Raw genomic sequence first — 18,458 nt, 5'->3', positions numbered from 1 at the left:
AATAAGTAAAATTATTTGTTGTTCAAGTGAATAAACAGGCTACAACAGTGACGTTATGGCTGCCATTTTAGTTCAGATTTTGAGCAAATAGTTTATATGGACGTTCGTGTCTATAGAATATACGTCAATGACTCAGCTTTATATAATCGTATATCGTGTTATCTGCATTTTTAATAATTATTTATTAAAATTAGCTTTGACGGTTCCGTCTATGAGAAGAACGTTAGATATACATTTTTGATTTGTAGCGGCTTCATTCAAAAAATAAGATAAAAATCAGGGGATAAAAATAAACAACACAAATATTTAACATATCAACTGTTTATTTCTAATAATAAATTAACCACAAATTTCATACATGTACGCTCACAGCAGTTATAATGAACGATACGAAACGGCGTTTTAAAAACAACAAAAACTATTTAATACTTTTTGTGATACCAAATGTCAACTTTATTGTGCTTTGCAACCCTTAAGTACTCCATATACTCTGAATTTTGATATTTTGATTACAGATTGGTCACACTATCTATATAATATAATTTTTATCTAATAAAGCATTTCGGTAACGTATGTCAGATTGGAATATGGCGGCGCTCGGGCGGTGGCGTTCACTCTACTGTGTAACTAGATGTGTCGAAACAAGCCTCGCGAGGCAATTTCTAGACCATTTGGGTGCCTCGCGTTGTCTCCAGCGAGGCCATTCCCCACGAGACAGCCTCACACATCCATTCGTGAAGCACCGAGCAACATCTACGTACGCTTTGCGTGCGTCATTCCCCCCCATACACCCTCTACGCCGCCATACGTTTTAATTTCTCAAACATATCACAAACTTTAAAGCCTTTTGGCCATACTTTTCGAAATCAACCCTTACAACCAGATTATTCTAAGAATGTGACCTAAACCATAATCGTTTACGCTTTCTGTTCGGACTTGACGGACCAGAACTGTCTGATGGAGTTTGCGAGGCCGATGTCGTGAGTGATGATGTAGAAGAGGCCGCCGAGGGTCGCGAAAGAAAGGAGGTACACCAGACCGATGGCAATTTTTGGGATGACGGGACCGAATAAGCTTGCCCGAACGTAGTCTACTGCTATCGCCTCAAGGCCCCTGGAATATAGAATTGGTGTTATTAATTCATGGATGATGGATTGTCATGAGCCTGATTCTGATGAGGATTACATTGCAGCCGCACTCCTTGTGATTGTCGAAGCGAAGCTGCCGCGCGAGGCAAATGTTCAGCGAGTACTTTCGTCGTCTTTCATACAAAACCTATTAACGGATGAAATTAATAAACAATATAGCTATTTTAAGATCGATCCTGCAAATTAACGGATCACAATAAGTGCAGATTTTGCGATAAACTTCGTTCTATTTGGCCCATAGCTATCAGTATACTCGATTATTAATTTCGTAAATCACACAACAAATAACCTATTTGGAACACTTGGGCTTCTTCATGTTCCTCCAGATCCTCCAGAAGCCCCTGGCCATGCCGATATCGTTGAAGATCAGGTAGAACAGCCCGCCCAGCGTGGTAGCGGTCACGGTGTACACCACTCCCATCGCAACCTTCGGGATCATAGGGCCGAAGAGTAGGATCCTCACGTATTCCACCACCATTGCTTCGAGACCCCTGGATGGGATGTGGGATAGGATTAAGTGGGATTGGTGGGAGAGGACGGTTTAGGTCACAATGCGTAGTATTTGCCTCAGTATTCCATAATTCGTTATTGCGTATTTACTAAATCATTTTACTAGCTTTTGCTTGCAACTTCGCCTGCGTTTAAAAGTTTTTCTGGGATAAAAGCCTACTATATATTTTCCCGGGCCTCAAACTATCTTCATAACAATTTCCCAACCAAGTTTATTTCGTTCAAACAGACAGACTTGGCCGGCGCCTTTTTTTTATAATATGTAAAGAAATGGCTAAACTCAAAACAAGCCGTGCTGCGTTATCTTCGTGAAATTAACGTGGAATGATATTCTCATTACCAATTTCTATTGTCTTAAACGTGATGCCGTACGTTACGTACTTGTTAAATGTTACTTGCGTGAAATAAAACTATTTTACAGGCAGACTGGAGTCCGCCCCATGACCACGAAGGCTGTTGTCTTCGAAACGTCGGCAGAAAATAATAATATAAAAACCGCGATAGAAACCGAAAAATAGTTTCATTTCAATGTCTAACATTCGCGTAAACATAAGAAATCATTATTGTTACGCATTATCAAAATAACGTGAAGTATAACTGACGCCCCTAATATGTTTTTATTTAAAATACCTTATTTAGTTTACAAGTTTACTTGCATACAGCTATTTCCTGTTGATTCGATAAAGACATAGATTTACGAGACACTGATAAAAACACTTTTAAAAACATTCCATTCAACTTTCGAAACCTGCATACATTTTCCATTCGAATCAAACCAATAACAGATAACATCCAAAAACACTTTAATAAATAAACATGTTAGTACTAATAAAGATAAGGCACCGTGTTTGTTTAGTGGCAGTGAGCTTGGGTTGTAAACCGTGAGGTTCGTGGTTCGATTCCGTACCACAAAAGTATTTTACCATTTAAAAATACAATAACCGCCATTTTCAATAAACGATCCCAATCGCTTTTTTAATCTATCGCAAAAATGGACCAATCAAAACAAAGATTGACACGATAACAAAGACTTATTTTGATTGGTTTATTTTCGAAATTGGAACGAAGATTACAATTGGATCGTTAGTTGATTTCAATAGTTGTTTGTGCATATGGCAATGGCATTGTTCGTTGTTGGCGAAAAATTTATGCATATTATTATGTTTATCAAAACTTATTTCAGCAATACTGCCGTGCTAAGTGCAAAAGCGGTATGTCAGGGAAAACTTATTTCGAGATAATCGAAGTTTTGTAATAGTTTTATAGTGTTGTATGTAAGAACTGAGGCAGAGAAATTCTTTATGGTTTTTTTTTTTAACAAGTTCTAAACAAGATACCCTTATAAAGGTAAGTTCATTGAATGAGTATTTCTTAAACTATCTGACAACATACAAATCAAGATTTTGAGATAACGCTTTTGAGCTTAGCACGGCAGTGTAGCTATGTGTGGAATCTATATTACACGCCGGTGTATCCGTTTGTATGTTTGTATGTATGTATGTATGTGTGAATGTGTGTATTTATATGTGTATAAACTCACCAGAACGAATGCGCCGTGATGAGTATCGCCATCAGCGAGTCGAACAGCTTGTTCGGGATGAGCAGAGCGATCGGTATGAGCGGTATCAGCGCTGCGGAGACGGCCCTCTCTACCACCCACAGCTTGGAGTGGTCGTGGCCCTTCTCAGCGGACATGCGCACGGCGCTCGAGCGGAGGGAACGCACCTGCTCATAATATTATACAGATTTGTTATAGCCGGCAAATAAGTTGAGCACACTGTCAGTGGTGTAATAATAAATAATAATATCAGCCCTGTATTGTATACTGTCCGACTGTTGGGCACGGACTTCATCTACTACTGAGAGGGATTAGGCCATAGTCCACCACGCTGGCCTAGTGCGGATTGGTAGACTTCACACACCCTCGAAATTCCTATAGAGAATATAGACGTGGGTGAAGTCACATCAACGAGTCCCCTTTTCTTTCGTTCCCAAGATCTATCCAATGAATTTATCTTACCAAACATGCTTTCACACGACATACCTATTTATGATGTGAAGAAATATAAATGTGCGGTGGGTGAATATTGAATAGGATATAGATTTGAAAAATCGCGCTTAAAGAGGCCTCGCGAGGCCCTTTTAAGTACGAAGCCCTGGGTAAGGGCCGACTTCACCCACGCCTAGCTACGCCACTGCACACTGTCACGTGGTGGATTTTTTTTAAGCGACACTAACGCGCCTAGGCGTCGCCCACCACGCTGTAGTGTGTTCACGTTGTTTGGTGGTTATTATACTGGCTTACAAAAGGGCATCAAAATAACCATAGATCGTTCAACGCCAGTTAGTTGGTGGTAAAATATTTGACTCCGATAGCGACCACCATACACGAGATGTAAAACTCATCATAATGACTCAGGAAAAATTCTGCCCTTCGGAATCAGCCAACCCCGATAGCGACCACCATACCCGACATAGTCACGAAGTGTTCTGCCTTTCATAATCAGCCTGTGTCAGGTTTCAAACAAGCATAAATGTGTTGACATGGCATAATGATATTCCAACAGTCGAGATTCTATCAAAGGCCTTATTCTCTACGACTTTAAACTCGAAACACGGCCGTGTTACGTTATATTCGTGAAATTAGCGTGGAATCATATTCTGTATGTCAATTTCCAATGACAAACGCCATGGTGCATTACATGCTTGTTAAAGTGTCAAAATAATGTGTTGCGTAGGAAGACATAAGAAGCGCACTGAATAGCACTTCACTAAAAAACGTAAACACAAATACTATACAGAAGCCAGCTAATGTAAATGATAGACCTTGTAAATATTTTATACTAACTTTTGCTCGCGGCTTCATCCGCATGAAGAAGTTTTCCGGGATGAAAATCGCACTATATATTTTCCCGAGATAGAAAGCGTATAATCTTTCCAGAGTCTTACACTATCTCCATACCAAATTTCATAAAAATCCGTTCAATAGATTTTGAGAAAATCGATAACATACAGACAGAAAAGGAGATTTTGTTTTATAATACGTATAGATAAAGTTGGTTAGCTTGGCCCTATCCCCGCAACTTTTTCTAACATCTATCCCTTCCATGTCACTCAAACGTCGTGTTTTTTGTTACGTCTCAACTAATGCAACCTGCGTGATTAACTCGTTTTTTGTTCCAAAGTGATATTATGTAAGGTGTAGGTTTTCGTTGGACATGAGAGGTTTTGTAACAAAAAAGCTTGCCACGATTACTTCTATAACTGTAATGTCTATGTATGTTTACTGGGGGTATGTCTCTCATATGTGAGAGTCCGCCTGGATAGGTACCACCGCAATGTCTATTTCTGCCGCCAAGCAGCAGTGTGTAGTCACTGTTGTTTATACTGCCATAGCTTACCATCAGGCGAACGGCAAGCTAGTCTCTTCATTTAAAACAATAAAAAAAATGTGTCTAGTGTAGGGCGTGTGAAACGAATTGCTAATAAAGTGGTAGCGAGTTCGATGGCAAATCCAGAACATGTATATCGGACTTTTTGATGTTACGTGTGTGTTTTGGGCTATTTATCATTAACTTTAAAACGCGGCAATAGCTTAGTTGGAAGTGGAACGGACTGCCGAATCGAATCTCTACAGGTTCAAAACCCAAGGGTGCCCTTGGCATCTCTTACTTTTTTGTAGTTCTCGATAATAATTGCAAAGATATGTAAATTCTGCCCGCACTAGGCCAGCGTGATAGACTAAGACCTAATCCGTCTTAGTAGTAAAGGAGGCTGTGTCGAGCAATGAGACAGTGTAAATATAGGGCATAATATATATTTTTTTAAATCATATTTCTAAGTCTTTTAGATAATATTTCCAATAATCCCAAAATATAAGTAAAGTAGGAACCATGTATTATGATCCATTTAAAATTTTACTAACATGTAAATCTTATATCTCAGCTTTCCAAGACAAGTACAAATTAACACAGAACTATTTAATGTTATTAATATTACTAATATTGCGAACTTTAACGTGCCATATTTGTTATCAAGCAGGCAGTTTATTTAACTGATACGTCTGTATCCTGCAATTCTCGATTCCGTTTTCACTTCCCAGCAAAATATTTGTCAAATTTATTTTTAAACCCGTTCACATTTTCTGCTGCAACCACATTCTGTGGAAGCTTGTTCTATGCTCTTACCACTCTGTTCGTCAAGAAATGCATATGTGGTTATTGAAGAAGGTTAAAAGTTTATTTAAAAAAAAAAGTCAGGTAGATATCAGATAGCTTATAAAAAAGACAACGATACGTTAGACCGAGCAGCGCAAATACAAATCCAAAAACACAAAATATATCATTGCACAGATTAACACAAAACACATCCTACTCCCCTACAATAAGAATCATTTTCAAACACCTACAATACCTTCCAATTCCTACCCACATAAAAACAAACAGTGTTAATAAATTAACGAAGATATAGATCAGCATTAATGTCGGGATTTTTGATCCCGCCTGTGAAGAGAATCGTTTCGAGTGACGATTCCAAAACGGGTTCCTGAGTGCTCCGTCACTTAACGCGACATGACGTTTTATCAAAAAAGAGGCCTTAATTAGGCGTTTTTACGATAGGCCCTCAAACCGGCCCTTGGTGTAAGAAACCTGGAGTCGTTGAACCATATTCGAAAATCAAATTCCTTTGCTAGTTAAGAGTTTTGTTGAGAGAAAACTCTGCATTAACAAATTGATATTCGAAATAAAGGAGACAATCGCGCCACGGAATTATTTGCTTACGAACTTAACTAAAGAATAGTCAACAAGTCAATAATCCAACTTATTATTTTCCTTGAGTGACGCGGTTTGTTTGAAGGTATTGGGGAACAATTATTGCAAATGCGTATGTATGTTCGTAACTCCGCGTGCTCGGTCCGAAATGAAATGTTTGTCTGAACTATGACCCCTATGTACCTGATGGTAAGTGGAGTGGGGTCCAATAGAATGTCGACTGACGAGAGATGATTACCCCTCGACAGTCGGTTTATTATGCCGGCCTGTTGGAACCGGGTATACACAGGCTGATCCCGGAACGCGACACACTTACGTGGGCCACTATGGCGGGTTTTAACACCTTGTTTACAATGGTCGGTATTCGGGCGGATATAAAATATATCCTACCACCAGCGAAATTTCGTTATTATAATTATGGTTATCTTCGTCTCACCTCCGAGTATTAACATTTCAAAAGACTATAGATTTGGTCAGTCGTTTCAAATCCTTCCTTTGTATTTGTAGTGTAGTTTATTGCAGGTTCAAGACAGTTTAGTGTACCCAGGTACCCTGTAAGCTTCAGTGCTCGATGCCACAAAACTGTGTGCTCCTGTCGATCTTGAACTACCAGGGGCCTTTTTCTCAATGACAGTGTAAACTCTAAGGCGGCCGTGTTACGTTATCTTCGTGAAATTAGCGTGGAATGGTATTATGTATGCCAACTGTATTAAACGCGACGCGATACGTTACATGCTTGTTGCTATCAAAATAACGAGAGGCATAAGGCCCCAGAAATCTGGTCCTATTTCTCATGACAAACGGTACTATGGGGAAAAATGTTCATACTAAAAAATCAGCTCTATGTTTGGGAGTGTTGTATATAATTCTTAACTTACAGCATTTAGTATCGGCGTCAGTTTGGCGTCTTTGATGGCGAGCGACCTGACGGGCAGCGTGGAGGCGACGGTGCGGTGCGCAAGCGCAGGCTGCGTCGCCAGCCGCATCACCTGCTGGGTGAATATGCGGCTCGTGCACGCTGGAACAAAACAACCAACTTATATACAACTGCGGGGTATTTTATCGTTGGGAAATCTCTTTATCGCCTCTGCTGGTTTTTGTGTATACTTACAATATTACTTATAAACTTGTTTTAGCGTAAGGTGGTTAAGAATTGCTTAAATAGCTGTCAAAAACATCAGCGGTTCCTAGTTTAAACCTTATTAAGAGGCAAGATGGCGGGTTTTGACTTACAGCTGATCGAGTAAATTTGTGTTTTATCTAAGCATAGCTTTGCGAATTTTTTATAAGTAAGAGTGTTATTTAAAATTATGTCCGTAATAAATCTTTCTTTTTTAAATATCCCACGTCATTCCGAGGAGCGATGCTGGTATGTCGCGATTACCAGCACGCTATACATGCCGTACCCACTAAAAGCCTGCCAGCCTTCGCCAAAGCATTCGAGGCTATAGGTTAAGCCATTACCTCAGATCTCTATCGGCCTCTGCTAACTCTAGAGTATAGGTGAACTAATAACAATCAACAGGCCGGCATTGTGTCTGCCGAGGGATAATCAGTAACGGCTTTGTGAAGGAGCGGACCAGGCTGTCACGGAAAGCGCCATTTCTTAACGGGGCGCTGAGTGACTAAGGAGACGCTACAGGCTTTGGCTAAAACCTCATCGACATAATGCTTTTACCAACAAAAAAAATCGTAGGACCTTCAGAAAGTCGCCAGAAATCCAAGGCCCGCTTTTGAGATAATGATCTCTCGTCAACCGATACTGTATTGGAACGTTACAGTTTAAATATAACGTCGACCAACAGATATTTCTTATGATCGTAATGATTTCGCAACAAGCACAATGTGGCGGCAAGCGGCGGTGATATTATATCATACGGGCAGCCGCCACGTGGTTTTGGAAGAGCTTATAGGAAGCTAATAGTTTTTGGCATTTTAAATATATTTATGGTTTAAATACCATCAAAATCTATCGTCTTTGTTCTGTTATGTAAACAAAAAATACTACGATCATTCTATAAGAATCGAGACCGCAATCTCTTACGTAAATACTCAATAGTTGTGTTTACCTAGCGACATAGCATAATGTGCGCTATTTACGAAAACAAAGGGTCTATATTGCTTTACAACCTTTCTAAAGTAACAGCCTAAAATTCTTGTGCAATGTTTAAACAACTGTAAGTACATAGTAATTTCAACATGTTTATAAAGAAAACTAATTTCTTTACATAAATCATTATTTATTGTCACTGAAAAAAAATATTTAAAAATCTCTGACAACCCTGATACCAAAAAATTATAATCAATGCATAACAAGTGACAACCCTAATTAATGTACTCATGGTGCATAATAAAACCAGTTGGGTCATTACAGATAGTAAAAGAATTTAAATTGCCTAAAGTTTTGATGCTAATGACATTTTGTGGAAATGTACTAATGTCATGGGAAATTACCAGAATTTTGTGTTATTTTCCACTTATTCTTATCACAGTTTTTAATTAAACTTTTATGATTTTAGAATAGCCAATTTGATAAATAAAGGTAGTTTAAATGTAATATTTTTTTTTGGTATGTATTAAACAATTTATGTATATAATGCTGTATATTTTCTTTGCCTCAATAAAATAAAATAAATTTTATAAAAACTATGAAGGAAATTATTTCCTTTATAAATGTTATTATCACATGAAATATTATTATATTTTACTCTTGAATGTGAATAAATGGAATTTTTTTATTGTTATTTTATGTTTCTTTTTTATCTTTATTGATGTTACCATTCACAAATATATAAATAATATTGTATATGAAACAAACAAACATCCTTTGTACACAAAAGTGCCTCTCCATAAATAATGTGAATGGACAATAGTTCTTTTATCTACAATTCAATAAAGACAAGCTTAACAAATGGACACCACAGTGAGAAATAATTAAAAGTAAATTAATTAATCATTGAGTAGATGTTGTTATAATTAATAACTTTATAAAAATAAAATTATTAAAATAAACAGGATTGAATACAATCCTTAATAATTAAGTACTAAAGTCCTACAACAGAAGAAAAAAATCTCATTTTAATGAACATTGATAAAAAGAAGAAATGTGGTCAATCAGTCTTTTATTCGAGAGAAATAAATAATAATATAACCTTTAAAAATCTGTCATTTAGTAGTTTCTTAATTAAATACAATTACTATTTTTTTTTATTTATTTGGCATTATTGTAAATAAAAACATATTATTCACCAACATTCACTTTAAAGTAATTATAAATGGATTTTATAACTATTTATGCCTGTCAATATTTGGGTGTTGACACAACTTATGCCAAAAATTCGCAAATGCAAATTCCTTGCAAAATAACCTATAACGCAAATTATTTTTTGCAAAACATATTCTATTTGCTACAAAATATTATTGTATACGGTCATTCGTGCAAAAGTGAACAATAAAATACAATCTACAGATTTTAATTGGTTTTTACAACATGCATTATGTAATAACAAAAACATTAAAAAAATATTTACCTTGATTACGGAGAAACATCGAGAAAGCCATGGTACCAATAAAATACTTAGGCACTGAGTTTACAAGCAAAAAAGGGTTTTAATAAACTATAAAACACGATTTCTGTACGTGTAAATTCGAAATTCCCCAAAATTGTGAAATGTCAGACTCAAGTGTCAATCCGTGTGCGTCAGGCGCGCCTCCTGGTTGAATGAATATTTTTTTCGTTCTTGACGTTGCATTGGTTCAAGACTTCTTGTGGGGATATTGCTTAGCTAATCGTTTTTATATTTTTGCAGTTTTTATGTAAGATTTTAAAATCGTTCAATAGAATTATTTATCTGGATGAATAAAACTTGCGTAAAAACCTTATTGATAATATTCGGCTGAAAGTTTTTTTCGAAATAGGGCGTTTTATTTTTATTATCAGTTAGATACAAAATTAAATTGTTATAAATATGGTAATTTACCTTAAATATATTTAAATTTGCTAAATTATATTATGATCTTTTTTAAAATATGTTATAACTTATGTACTACTCACCTATAAAACTTGCCACTATAGATAAAAACTGGCCACCCCAATCCGGAATGACAATTCATTTTGGTGAAGAAACACAATTTTGTTTGAAATCTTTTTATAAATAAATAAAGTTAGAAATCTTTCCAAATATCAACTACTTATTACCAAAATGACTACAACTTTGGAAGACAAGTCTATCTGGGGCCAAGATGAAGAGGAGGCTCTGAGTGAAGAAGTGCTTCGGATGCCAACAGATGAAATCGTAAGCCGCACCAGACTCTTGGACAATGAGATCAAAATCATGAAGAGCGAAGTCATGAGGATCTCACACGAGCTGCAAGCACAAAACGACAAAATAAAGGAGAACACTGAAAAGATTAAGGTCAACAAAACACTGCCATACTTAGTGTCCAACGTCATTGAATTATTGGACGTCGACCCTCAGGAAGAAGAGGAAGACGGCGCTGTTGTGGATCTTGACTCGCAGAGGAAAGGCAAGTGCGCAGTAATCAAGACTTCTACAAGACAGACATACTTTTTGCCAGTCATAGGGCTAGTAGATGCAGACAAACTGAAACCTGGCGACTTGGTGGGCGTTAACAAGGACTCTTACTTGATCCTGGAGACGCTGCCGGCTGAGTATGATGCGAGGGTGAAGGCCATGGAAGTGGATGAAAGGCCCACAGAGCAGTATTCTGATATTGGAGGCTTGGACAAGCAAATCCAGGTTAGTTTTAAAATATGTTCAAGGATGGAATTCAATTTTTTCCAGTCATTCACTAGTGTTAGATGAAAGTAATAAGTGTTCTAAAATTTTCTTTGTTGTTTTGTATGTTGACAGTGTTATCTGTGTATAAGCTGAGGTTATGAACAGAAAGAAATCTATTGCTTCTATCCTTTCTATTAAACCTTGCTTTAAACACCTTTAGCTGCCATCTAATAAGTGAGGATATTTGTCTCAGAATCTTTTATTCTATTTACTCAATTATATCCTGTCTTGTGTAAAATAATCCAAAATCACAAACAAAAAGCAATATCTGTCTTTACCAACATATACGTAACAGCCAAATTATGATTTCAGGAGCTGATTGAAGCGGTGGTACTTCCAATGACACACAAGGAGAAGTTTGTGAACCTAGGCATTCACCCCCCCAAGGGAGTGCTGTTATACGGACCGCCTGGCACGGGCAAGACCCTGCTGGCCAGGGCTTGTGCTGCTCAGACCAAGTCTACCTTCTTGAAGCTGGCTGGTCCACAGCTTGTGCAGATGTTTATTGGTAAATAAGCAAATTTTCTCGATAAATACTGCCCTTATACCATTTCAATGGAGGGTTCATGCAAAATCATGTTTCAAGGAATTATGTTAATTTTCATAACTGGTAACCTGGTTGGCATACCATAATTTGAAGGATGAATCTTTGACGGCATTATAATACTCAGAAACACCAGAACTGTAGCTAAAAGCAAGTATTTAAGTCTCTACTACATGACATAATTGAAAGCAAAAGCCCATAATAATTACCGTGGTTACATTTTTCTATTTGTTTAAATATGAATATAAATTTTGTAGACACCATATAAAATATGTTATTTGTACCGGTGCTCGCATACATTTTTAGAATAAAATAATTAACTGATTAAATATGTACATAAATAAATAAGGTCTAACTGATTCTAGTAAAGACAATTATATCACACTGCACGAGACATAAATGCAGTCTGAAAATCTTTTGTATAATAATAAGATATATAAATTACGAAAGGGAAGCTGGTAGGAATCAAATTATATGTACCCTTCGCTACTGTTGACTACCATATACACATTGACGGTTGAAAGGCTAATAAAATGAAGCGTTTCTTTTTTAAATTTTTTTTCCAAAAATTTTAACTAATTTAAATAAAACAAAGAATGTATTGATTATAAATATGTATGTAACTTAGTGTCACAAAAAAAATGCACTTAAGCCTTTCAACCATCCATATAGTATTTGAACTTTATCTAACCATGTCTCTTCATCAGGTGATGGTGCCAAACTCGTACGTGACGCTTTCGCCCTCGCCAAAGAGAAGGCGCCTGCGATCATCTTCATAGACGAGTTGGACGCTATCGGAACCAAGCGATTTGACTCTGAGAAGGCCGGTGATCGTGAGGTGCAGCGTACTATGTTGGAGCTGCTCAACCAGCTTGACGGGTTCAGCTCCACGGCTGATATTAAGGTAACCATTAAGATATTAGACTAATGCTTTTATGTTTTTTCTTTAGTTAAAGGTCATGTAATGAATACTTGGAAAAAAGTATAAATATTGATGGGTGGCAGTTAAACATTTGTTTGCAATATTCATAGACTTAATTGGAATCACCACATTTTTTGATGTAGTCTCTATTTTCTAATATGCTTATTGAACAGCATGCCAGCCATCTATATTAAGTTAAATGTAACTATTACCTGCTCGGTCTTCCATAATTATCCAAATTTTTTTGTGTATTGGAAAATTATTTTGTATAGAATTATTTATGTTTCAAATCAATATCTTGAGATGTATGAAACAAATAAGTTATATGTTTTTGGGTTGGTGTGTTTGTTAGATAAAGAAACACATGTTTATGTACCTTGTGCCTTTCTTGTTTATTCACTTGTTCATGCCATCCACCTGCATGGACCATGTTCTTCAAGTCATGAAGAACACCAGTTATGTGACATAACTCAAATTTTCTATTTCTAGGTGATTGCTGCCACCAACAGAGTAGATATTTTGGACCCCGCCCTGCTCAGGTCAGGTCGTCTGGACAGGAAGATTGAGTTCCCTCATCCCAATGAGGAGGCCAGAGCGAGGATCATGCAGATTCACTCCAGGTGTGCTAGTTATTTCATAATTTTGACGATTTGGGAAGTTATGTACAGCTATGAATTGTGAACCACATAGATCAAAACATAATTTTTTTATTACTTCTAAATTTTGTTTTGTGATGAAAGAAATATAACATTAAGCATAGTCTACAATATCAAGCTCAAAATATTACAATTTAAATTTGCTCATAGTATCAAATAGGGGACCGGCCTATGCTTGATTTTGTCCATTATTCTATATATAATGGTTAATAATACGAAAAAGAAGCACTGCTGTGAAAACTGCATAAAAATTGGTTAAAAAATGAGCGAGCAATTCATATTTAAAATATTGTAATGTGCAGAAGTGGGCGCGATGTGGGGATATCGCTTCATTTCTTTCTTTCGCACGCGTTGTAATTCCCGATGACGTCACATGTGGATATTTCGTCTCTTTTCTGTTTCTTGTTAATTACCCCTTCCACCGAAATTCAAAGACTTATAATTTGTTGATTTTTTTACCGGATTTTAAAAATTCCTTCTGTGTTATAATTTATATTATGTGAATATTTGATAAAGTAAAGAACAAAAATGAGTCCGGTACCCTATTATAAAAACCAAATTAATATCAAGCCTAAACAAAATTGTGACAACAAAAACGTGTTAATATATGTAAATACAAATTAATTAACTAAAAAATGATTTCAGAAAAATGAATGTGAGTCCTGACGTGAATTTCGAGGAGTTGTCTCGCTCCACGGACGACTTCAACGGCGCCCAATGCAAGGCAGTGTGCGTGGAGGCGGGCATGATCGCCCTCCGCCGCTCCGCCACCGCCGTCACCCATGAGGACTTTATGGACGCCATCCTCGAGGTGCAAGCCAAGAAGAAGGCCAACCTCAGCTACTATGCTTAGTTTTAATGCGCTAATTGTAACTAATTTAGGTAAATGTATTTGAAATGTAATAAAAAACGGTTCGTTTCTATAATGGACTTTATTTGTTCCCATTTCTTTTAACCCAGGGTCTCATCTTAATTCTAAGCCCTTGAATCACTCCCCACAAACTCTACTTAAGCCCTAGTTCAGATTTAAGAAAATTAAGTGGTAATGCTGCTAATAACGTAAACTTCTAACACCAATAATATGAGGACGCATAGTGCGGCGGAAGCATAGTGTCGGCAATTTCATAGTTTACTTTGACTTTGTTTATCTGATGTTAACTGAGGTAGAGTTGTATGTCAATATAATTGCACCCCTTTGGCTACGTACTGCGAAAGCTGTTGTAAAAATACTGAAAAACATTTATTATCACATCACTGCTTTGTACTTAGCTATGTAACGTTTGCGATTACGGGCCTTGGGAATAATAAAGTTTTCGTTATAGTATAATAAATAAAACATATTTAGGTGCTTTATAGTCTTTTTTTGTTCTTATTTGGTAACAGCATGTTGGGTTTCTTTTGATACGACTTTCGCTGTAAATATTATTTTTTTCTTTAGTGTTAAAAATTCATTTTAGAGTACCAATTAAAAAAACAACTCAATATTTTTTGTTTTCAGTGTGTACTAACCCTAATATAACACGTTTAGTTTTTGCTCATGGTGGCGTTCAAATACTTAAGTATCTACCAAAAATAATATTATTAGTAACGGTAAAATTTAAAAGTACATAAGATAACTTCGGATTCATAGTTTTTTTATTAAGTAATTACAAAAATTATAAAAAATTCAATGTAGTAAATAGAATATAAAAATGATCCCACCCAAAAAGAAACTATGAAACGCGCGTGCGTGTGCTAAATTTGAAACATGGGAATGGATCTATCAAAATTCTTGTAGTTTTGGCTTAGTAGTAGTAATAGTTATTAAATATATTAAAAATTAGAAATGTGAAATTATTAATTGTGCAATTAACTGCTTCCCAAAGCGACCGGCGAAACATAACTGGATCTAATCGTAAGTACATAACCTATAATGTACAAATTCGCAATTTTGACACATCGTAAACAAAATAGTTTTTGTGAAATAATGCCGCATAAAGATATCGATCTGGATGTTGGTGTAGTACGCGGTGCATTTGTATGCAGCTTCAATGTGTAGACAATATTTATACGCTTTTAAACATTAACTCCTTGAGCCCATTCCTTTGCGGCTGATTATTTTGAGCCGAAAAAATATTGGGAACCTAAGAAGTTCGCATATGTTTCCTTTCCTCTTATTTATAACGCAGATAGTGAAGAAGACTAATTAGTCTTATAATTTCTTCTATTATAAAAATTTAATTCACTGTAACATTTAACAAATTATAAAATAAATCCTTAATTAAAAATAATATTTACTTATCACCTTTTCACATCTTGTATTCTCACTTGAAAAGCACAAAAAAAATAAAAAAAAATTACACTCAAACGTAACAAAGTAGTATTAAAATCATAGCAATAAAGCATATTTTCCTTATGGTAGAATGATGGAGCCGGAAGAGAACTGTGAGCTCAAGTTTAAGCTAGCCCCCGACGAATTGCCAAAAGTACATATAAAATGCAAGTACAACCGTCCTCACACCAGGTTCTCTCCTTATGTGTTTGTATGTGAAAAATCTTGAAATTCACTCCTCTATTGGCAATTAACTTTGAAAAATTGACAAATTATATGACTATGAAAATATAATTGTATTTTAGAATTTCATATTAATTTAATGCATATAAAAATCAGTTTTTAATTATTGTTATAGTAATAATGTTAAATGTTTCGGTGTAAAGCATTTGGTATATGAATTTATATTACTTTTTATGAAGCAATGTTTAAATTTTGAATTTTAAACTGATGTGAATTTTAAGATTTTTTCTCTAATTTTCTCTTAGTATTCACCACATCTTAAATATATTTAATGTAGATATTTTAAAATATTTCCTTACATCTCCACACTTTCATTTCCACAACACAGTGCAGCTTCTTTATAAATAGATCTAAAATAAAAGTGATTTATAATGATGATTTGTACACTAAAGAACTGCTCCATTTTCTTAGCATTCTCATGTTGCACAAAATATTTATTCACTTGCATCTTTTATGTTATAATCTGTAAAAATATTTTTTTGAAAACTCTTACACACTCTTAAAATTATCAAGTTTCTTACATCCTTTTTTATCTCGCTTTAGATTATACAATAAAAAAAGGGTTATTTGAAAAGAAGAATTTATTTTAGGTTTTTATGTGTTAGTGTCTTATCAGAAGGAACCATGACCTGCCTTAATTACTAATATTTCGGCAGCCCGTTTGGGTCTGCAGAACCAAATCTATTTACTATTTTCTATACTGCCATAAAACCCGCGGTTTTTTGGCAGTATAGAATTTCCGATTTCCGACACGATTAAAAGTTTTCACCACTGAAAGAAGATGTGCTAACACAACCCCACATAGTGCCCCCCCCCGAGGCACTTCTTGTGCGCTCGGTCTCCACACCGAATGCACGCCCATGCACGGGGGGACATTATGTCGCGGACCTAGGCACACTATAGGTGATGCCTACACCCCCATGGTTGCAAGTTCACATGGGGGGTCTGACAGGGACTCGTAGAACAATTCACCTCCCTTTCCTCTCCGCCCATCCTATTACTTCCCCATCCTTCTCCCTTCTTTCCCCCATATTTCTCCTCTTCTTCTCTTCCTCCAGGGCCTCGCAGTCGTTAAGCCGGGGGGTTCGTAGTATCCCATTCGCTTGTCCCCCCGGTGTTGACTGTGGGGTCTGTACTAAAAAAAAAAAACCCAAAAATGTTTACATAAGGCTTTGTTCACGTAATTTACATATTTTCATACGTCCTTTCTAATATGTAAGTAAATTGAAATTTGCTTGTTATTTTCATCGACTAAAATATATTATTTCAAATAAGGCAAATGAGATCAATTCTGCGTGGAGCGATTTTTTTGTCGGACGAATTATATTGTTAATTTACGTCAAGTTATTATAGCTGGCTTACTTTTACAAGGTCCTATGTTTATTTTTATTTATTAGAATTCTTTAATGTATAAGACAAATTTATTCGAAAAATATAATTCAATTTGTGTAAAAAATATAACATGAAACCTTGTAATACTTTAAAGGCAGCGATATTATAAATATGAATACCGTACCGCGAATGCGATTTTAATTAAAATTACAAAAGTGCTGAACTATCGATGCCTAATGCTTACCGAATTAGAAAAAAGTTAGCTTGAACAGTACCGCGATCTTTTCTTATTATATTTTTAGCATGTTTAACTCTATGATCGTTTATTTATTGATTATAGAATAGTAAGAAAATATGAAACTACATGTACGATGTTGTGAAATGGAACTATTTTTCGGACTTTGTCGCGGTTTTTTATAATTTATTATTATATTATATCTATACTATTATATAAAGCTGAAGAGTTTGTTTGTTTGTTTGTTTGTTTGAACGCGCTAATCTCAGGAACTACCGGTCCAAACCGAAAAATTCTTTTTACGTTGGATAGCCCTTTGTTCCTGGAGTGCTATAGGCTATATATCATCACGCTATACTCAATAGGAGCGGGGCAGTAATGGCTAATCTCAGGAACTACCGGTCCAAACTGAAAAATTCTTTTTGCGTTGGATAGCCCTTTATTCGTGGAGTGCTATAGGCTATATATCATCACGCTATACCCAATAGGAGCGGGGCAGTAATGGCTAATCTCAGGAACTACCGGTCCAAACTGAAAAATTCTTTTTGCGTTGGATAGCTCTTTGTTCGTGGAGTGCTATAGGTTATATATCATCACGCTATACCCAATAGGAGCGGAGCAGTAACGGCTAATCTTAGGAACTACCGGTCCAAACTGAAAAATTCTTTTTGCGTTGGATAGCCCTTTGTTCGTGGAGTGCTATAGGCTATATATCATCACGCTATATTCAGTAGGAGCGGAGCAGTAATGGCTAATCTCAGGAACTACCGATTCGAACTGAAAAATTATTTTTGTGTTGAATAGTCCTTTGTTGTGGAGTGCTCAAAGTTATATATCATCACGCTATGACCAATAGGAGCGGAGCAGTAATGAAACATGTTGCTTAAACGGGGAAAATTATGAGTTTTGAGCGCTTCCGTTGCCTGCGCTGCGTAAACGGTTAAAGTTATGCAACAATAATGTATGACGGGATTGTTTCACTT

The 18,458-nt window shown here is 36.1% G+C and overlaps 3 protein-coding genes across 4 annotated transcripts in view; 2 read left to right on the top strand and 1 right to left on the bottom strand.

Moving 5' to 3' along the window:
• Positions 1-560: 560 nt before the first annotated feature.
• LOC115449706 (succinate dehydrogenase [ubiquinone] cytochrome b small subunit, mitochondrial) lies at positions 561-10,208 on the bottom strand. Of its 2 annotated transcripts, XM_030177584.2 has the most exons (5): positions 9,961-10,208; positions 7,309-7,448; positions 3,199-3,383; positions 1,438-1,639; positions 1,049-1,113 (listed from the first exon to the last, which is right to left on the bottom strand). In XM_030177584.2, exons 1-4 carry the CDS (start codon positions 9,989-9,991, stop codon positions 1,438-1,440), a joined length of 558 nt encoding a protein of 185 aa, XP_030033444.2. In that variant the 5' UTR covers positions 9,992-10,208; the 3' UTR covers positions 1,049-1,113. The 2 variants fall into 2 exon arrangements, with proteins under 2 accessions (XP_030033451.1, XP_030033444.2); XM_030177591.2 differs by lacking the exon at positions 1,438-1,639 and having other exon boundaries at positions 561-1,113; positions 9,961-10,207.
• A 293-nt stretch (positions 10,209-10,501) lies between these two features.
• LOC115449942 (26S proteasome regulatory subunit 6A-B) lies at positions 10,502-14,284 on the top strand. Its single transcript, XM_030177840.2, has 5 exons — positions 10,502-11,190; positions 11,545-11,740; positions 12,484-12,680; positions 13,188-13,318; positions 14,000-14,284. Exons 1-5 carry the CDS (start codon positions 10,633-10,635, stop codon positions 14,205-14,207), a joined length of 1,290 nt encoding a protein of 429 aa, XP_030033700.1. The 5' UTR covers positions 10,502-10,632; the 3' UTR covers positions 14,208-14,284.
• A 764-nt stretch (positions 14,285-15,048) lies between these two features.
• LOC115449323 (tubulin polyglutamylase TTLL5) overlaps positions 15,049-18,458 on the top strand; it is a 46,740-nt gene continuing 43,330 nt past the window's right edge. Inside the window, 2 exon segments of the mRNA XM_037438182.1 lie at positions 15,049-15,248; positions 15,756-15,857. Of these exon segments, the coding sequence (XP_037294079.1) occupies positions 15,757-15,857 (101 nt within the window). The 5' untranslated portion in view covers positions 15,049-15,248; position 15,756.

Source organism: Manduca sexta, chromosome 13, assembly GCF_014839805.1.
Source record: "Manduca sexta isolate Smith_Timp_Sample1 chromosome 13, JHU_Msex_v1.0, whole genome shotgun sequence".
Lineage (NCBI taxonomy): Eukaryota > Metazoa > Arthropoda > Insecta > Lepidoptera > Sphingidae > Manduca > Manduca sexta.
This window is presented reverse-complemented; position numbering and strand designations above follow the sequence as displayed.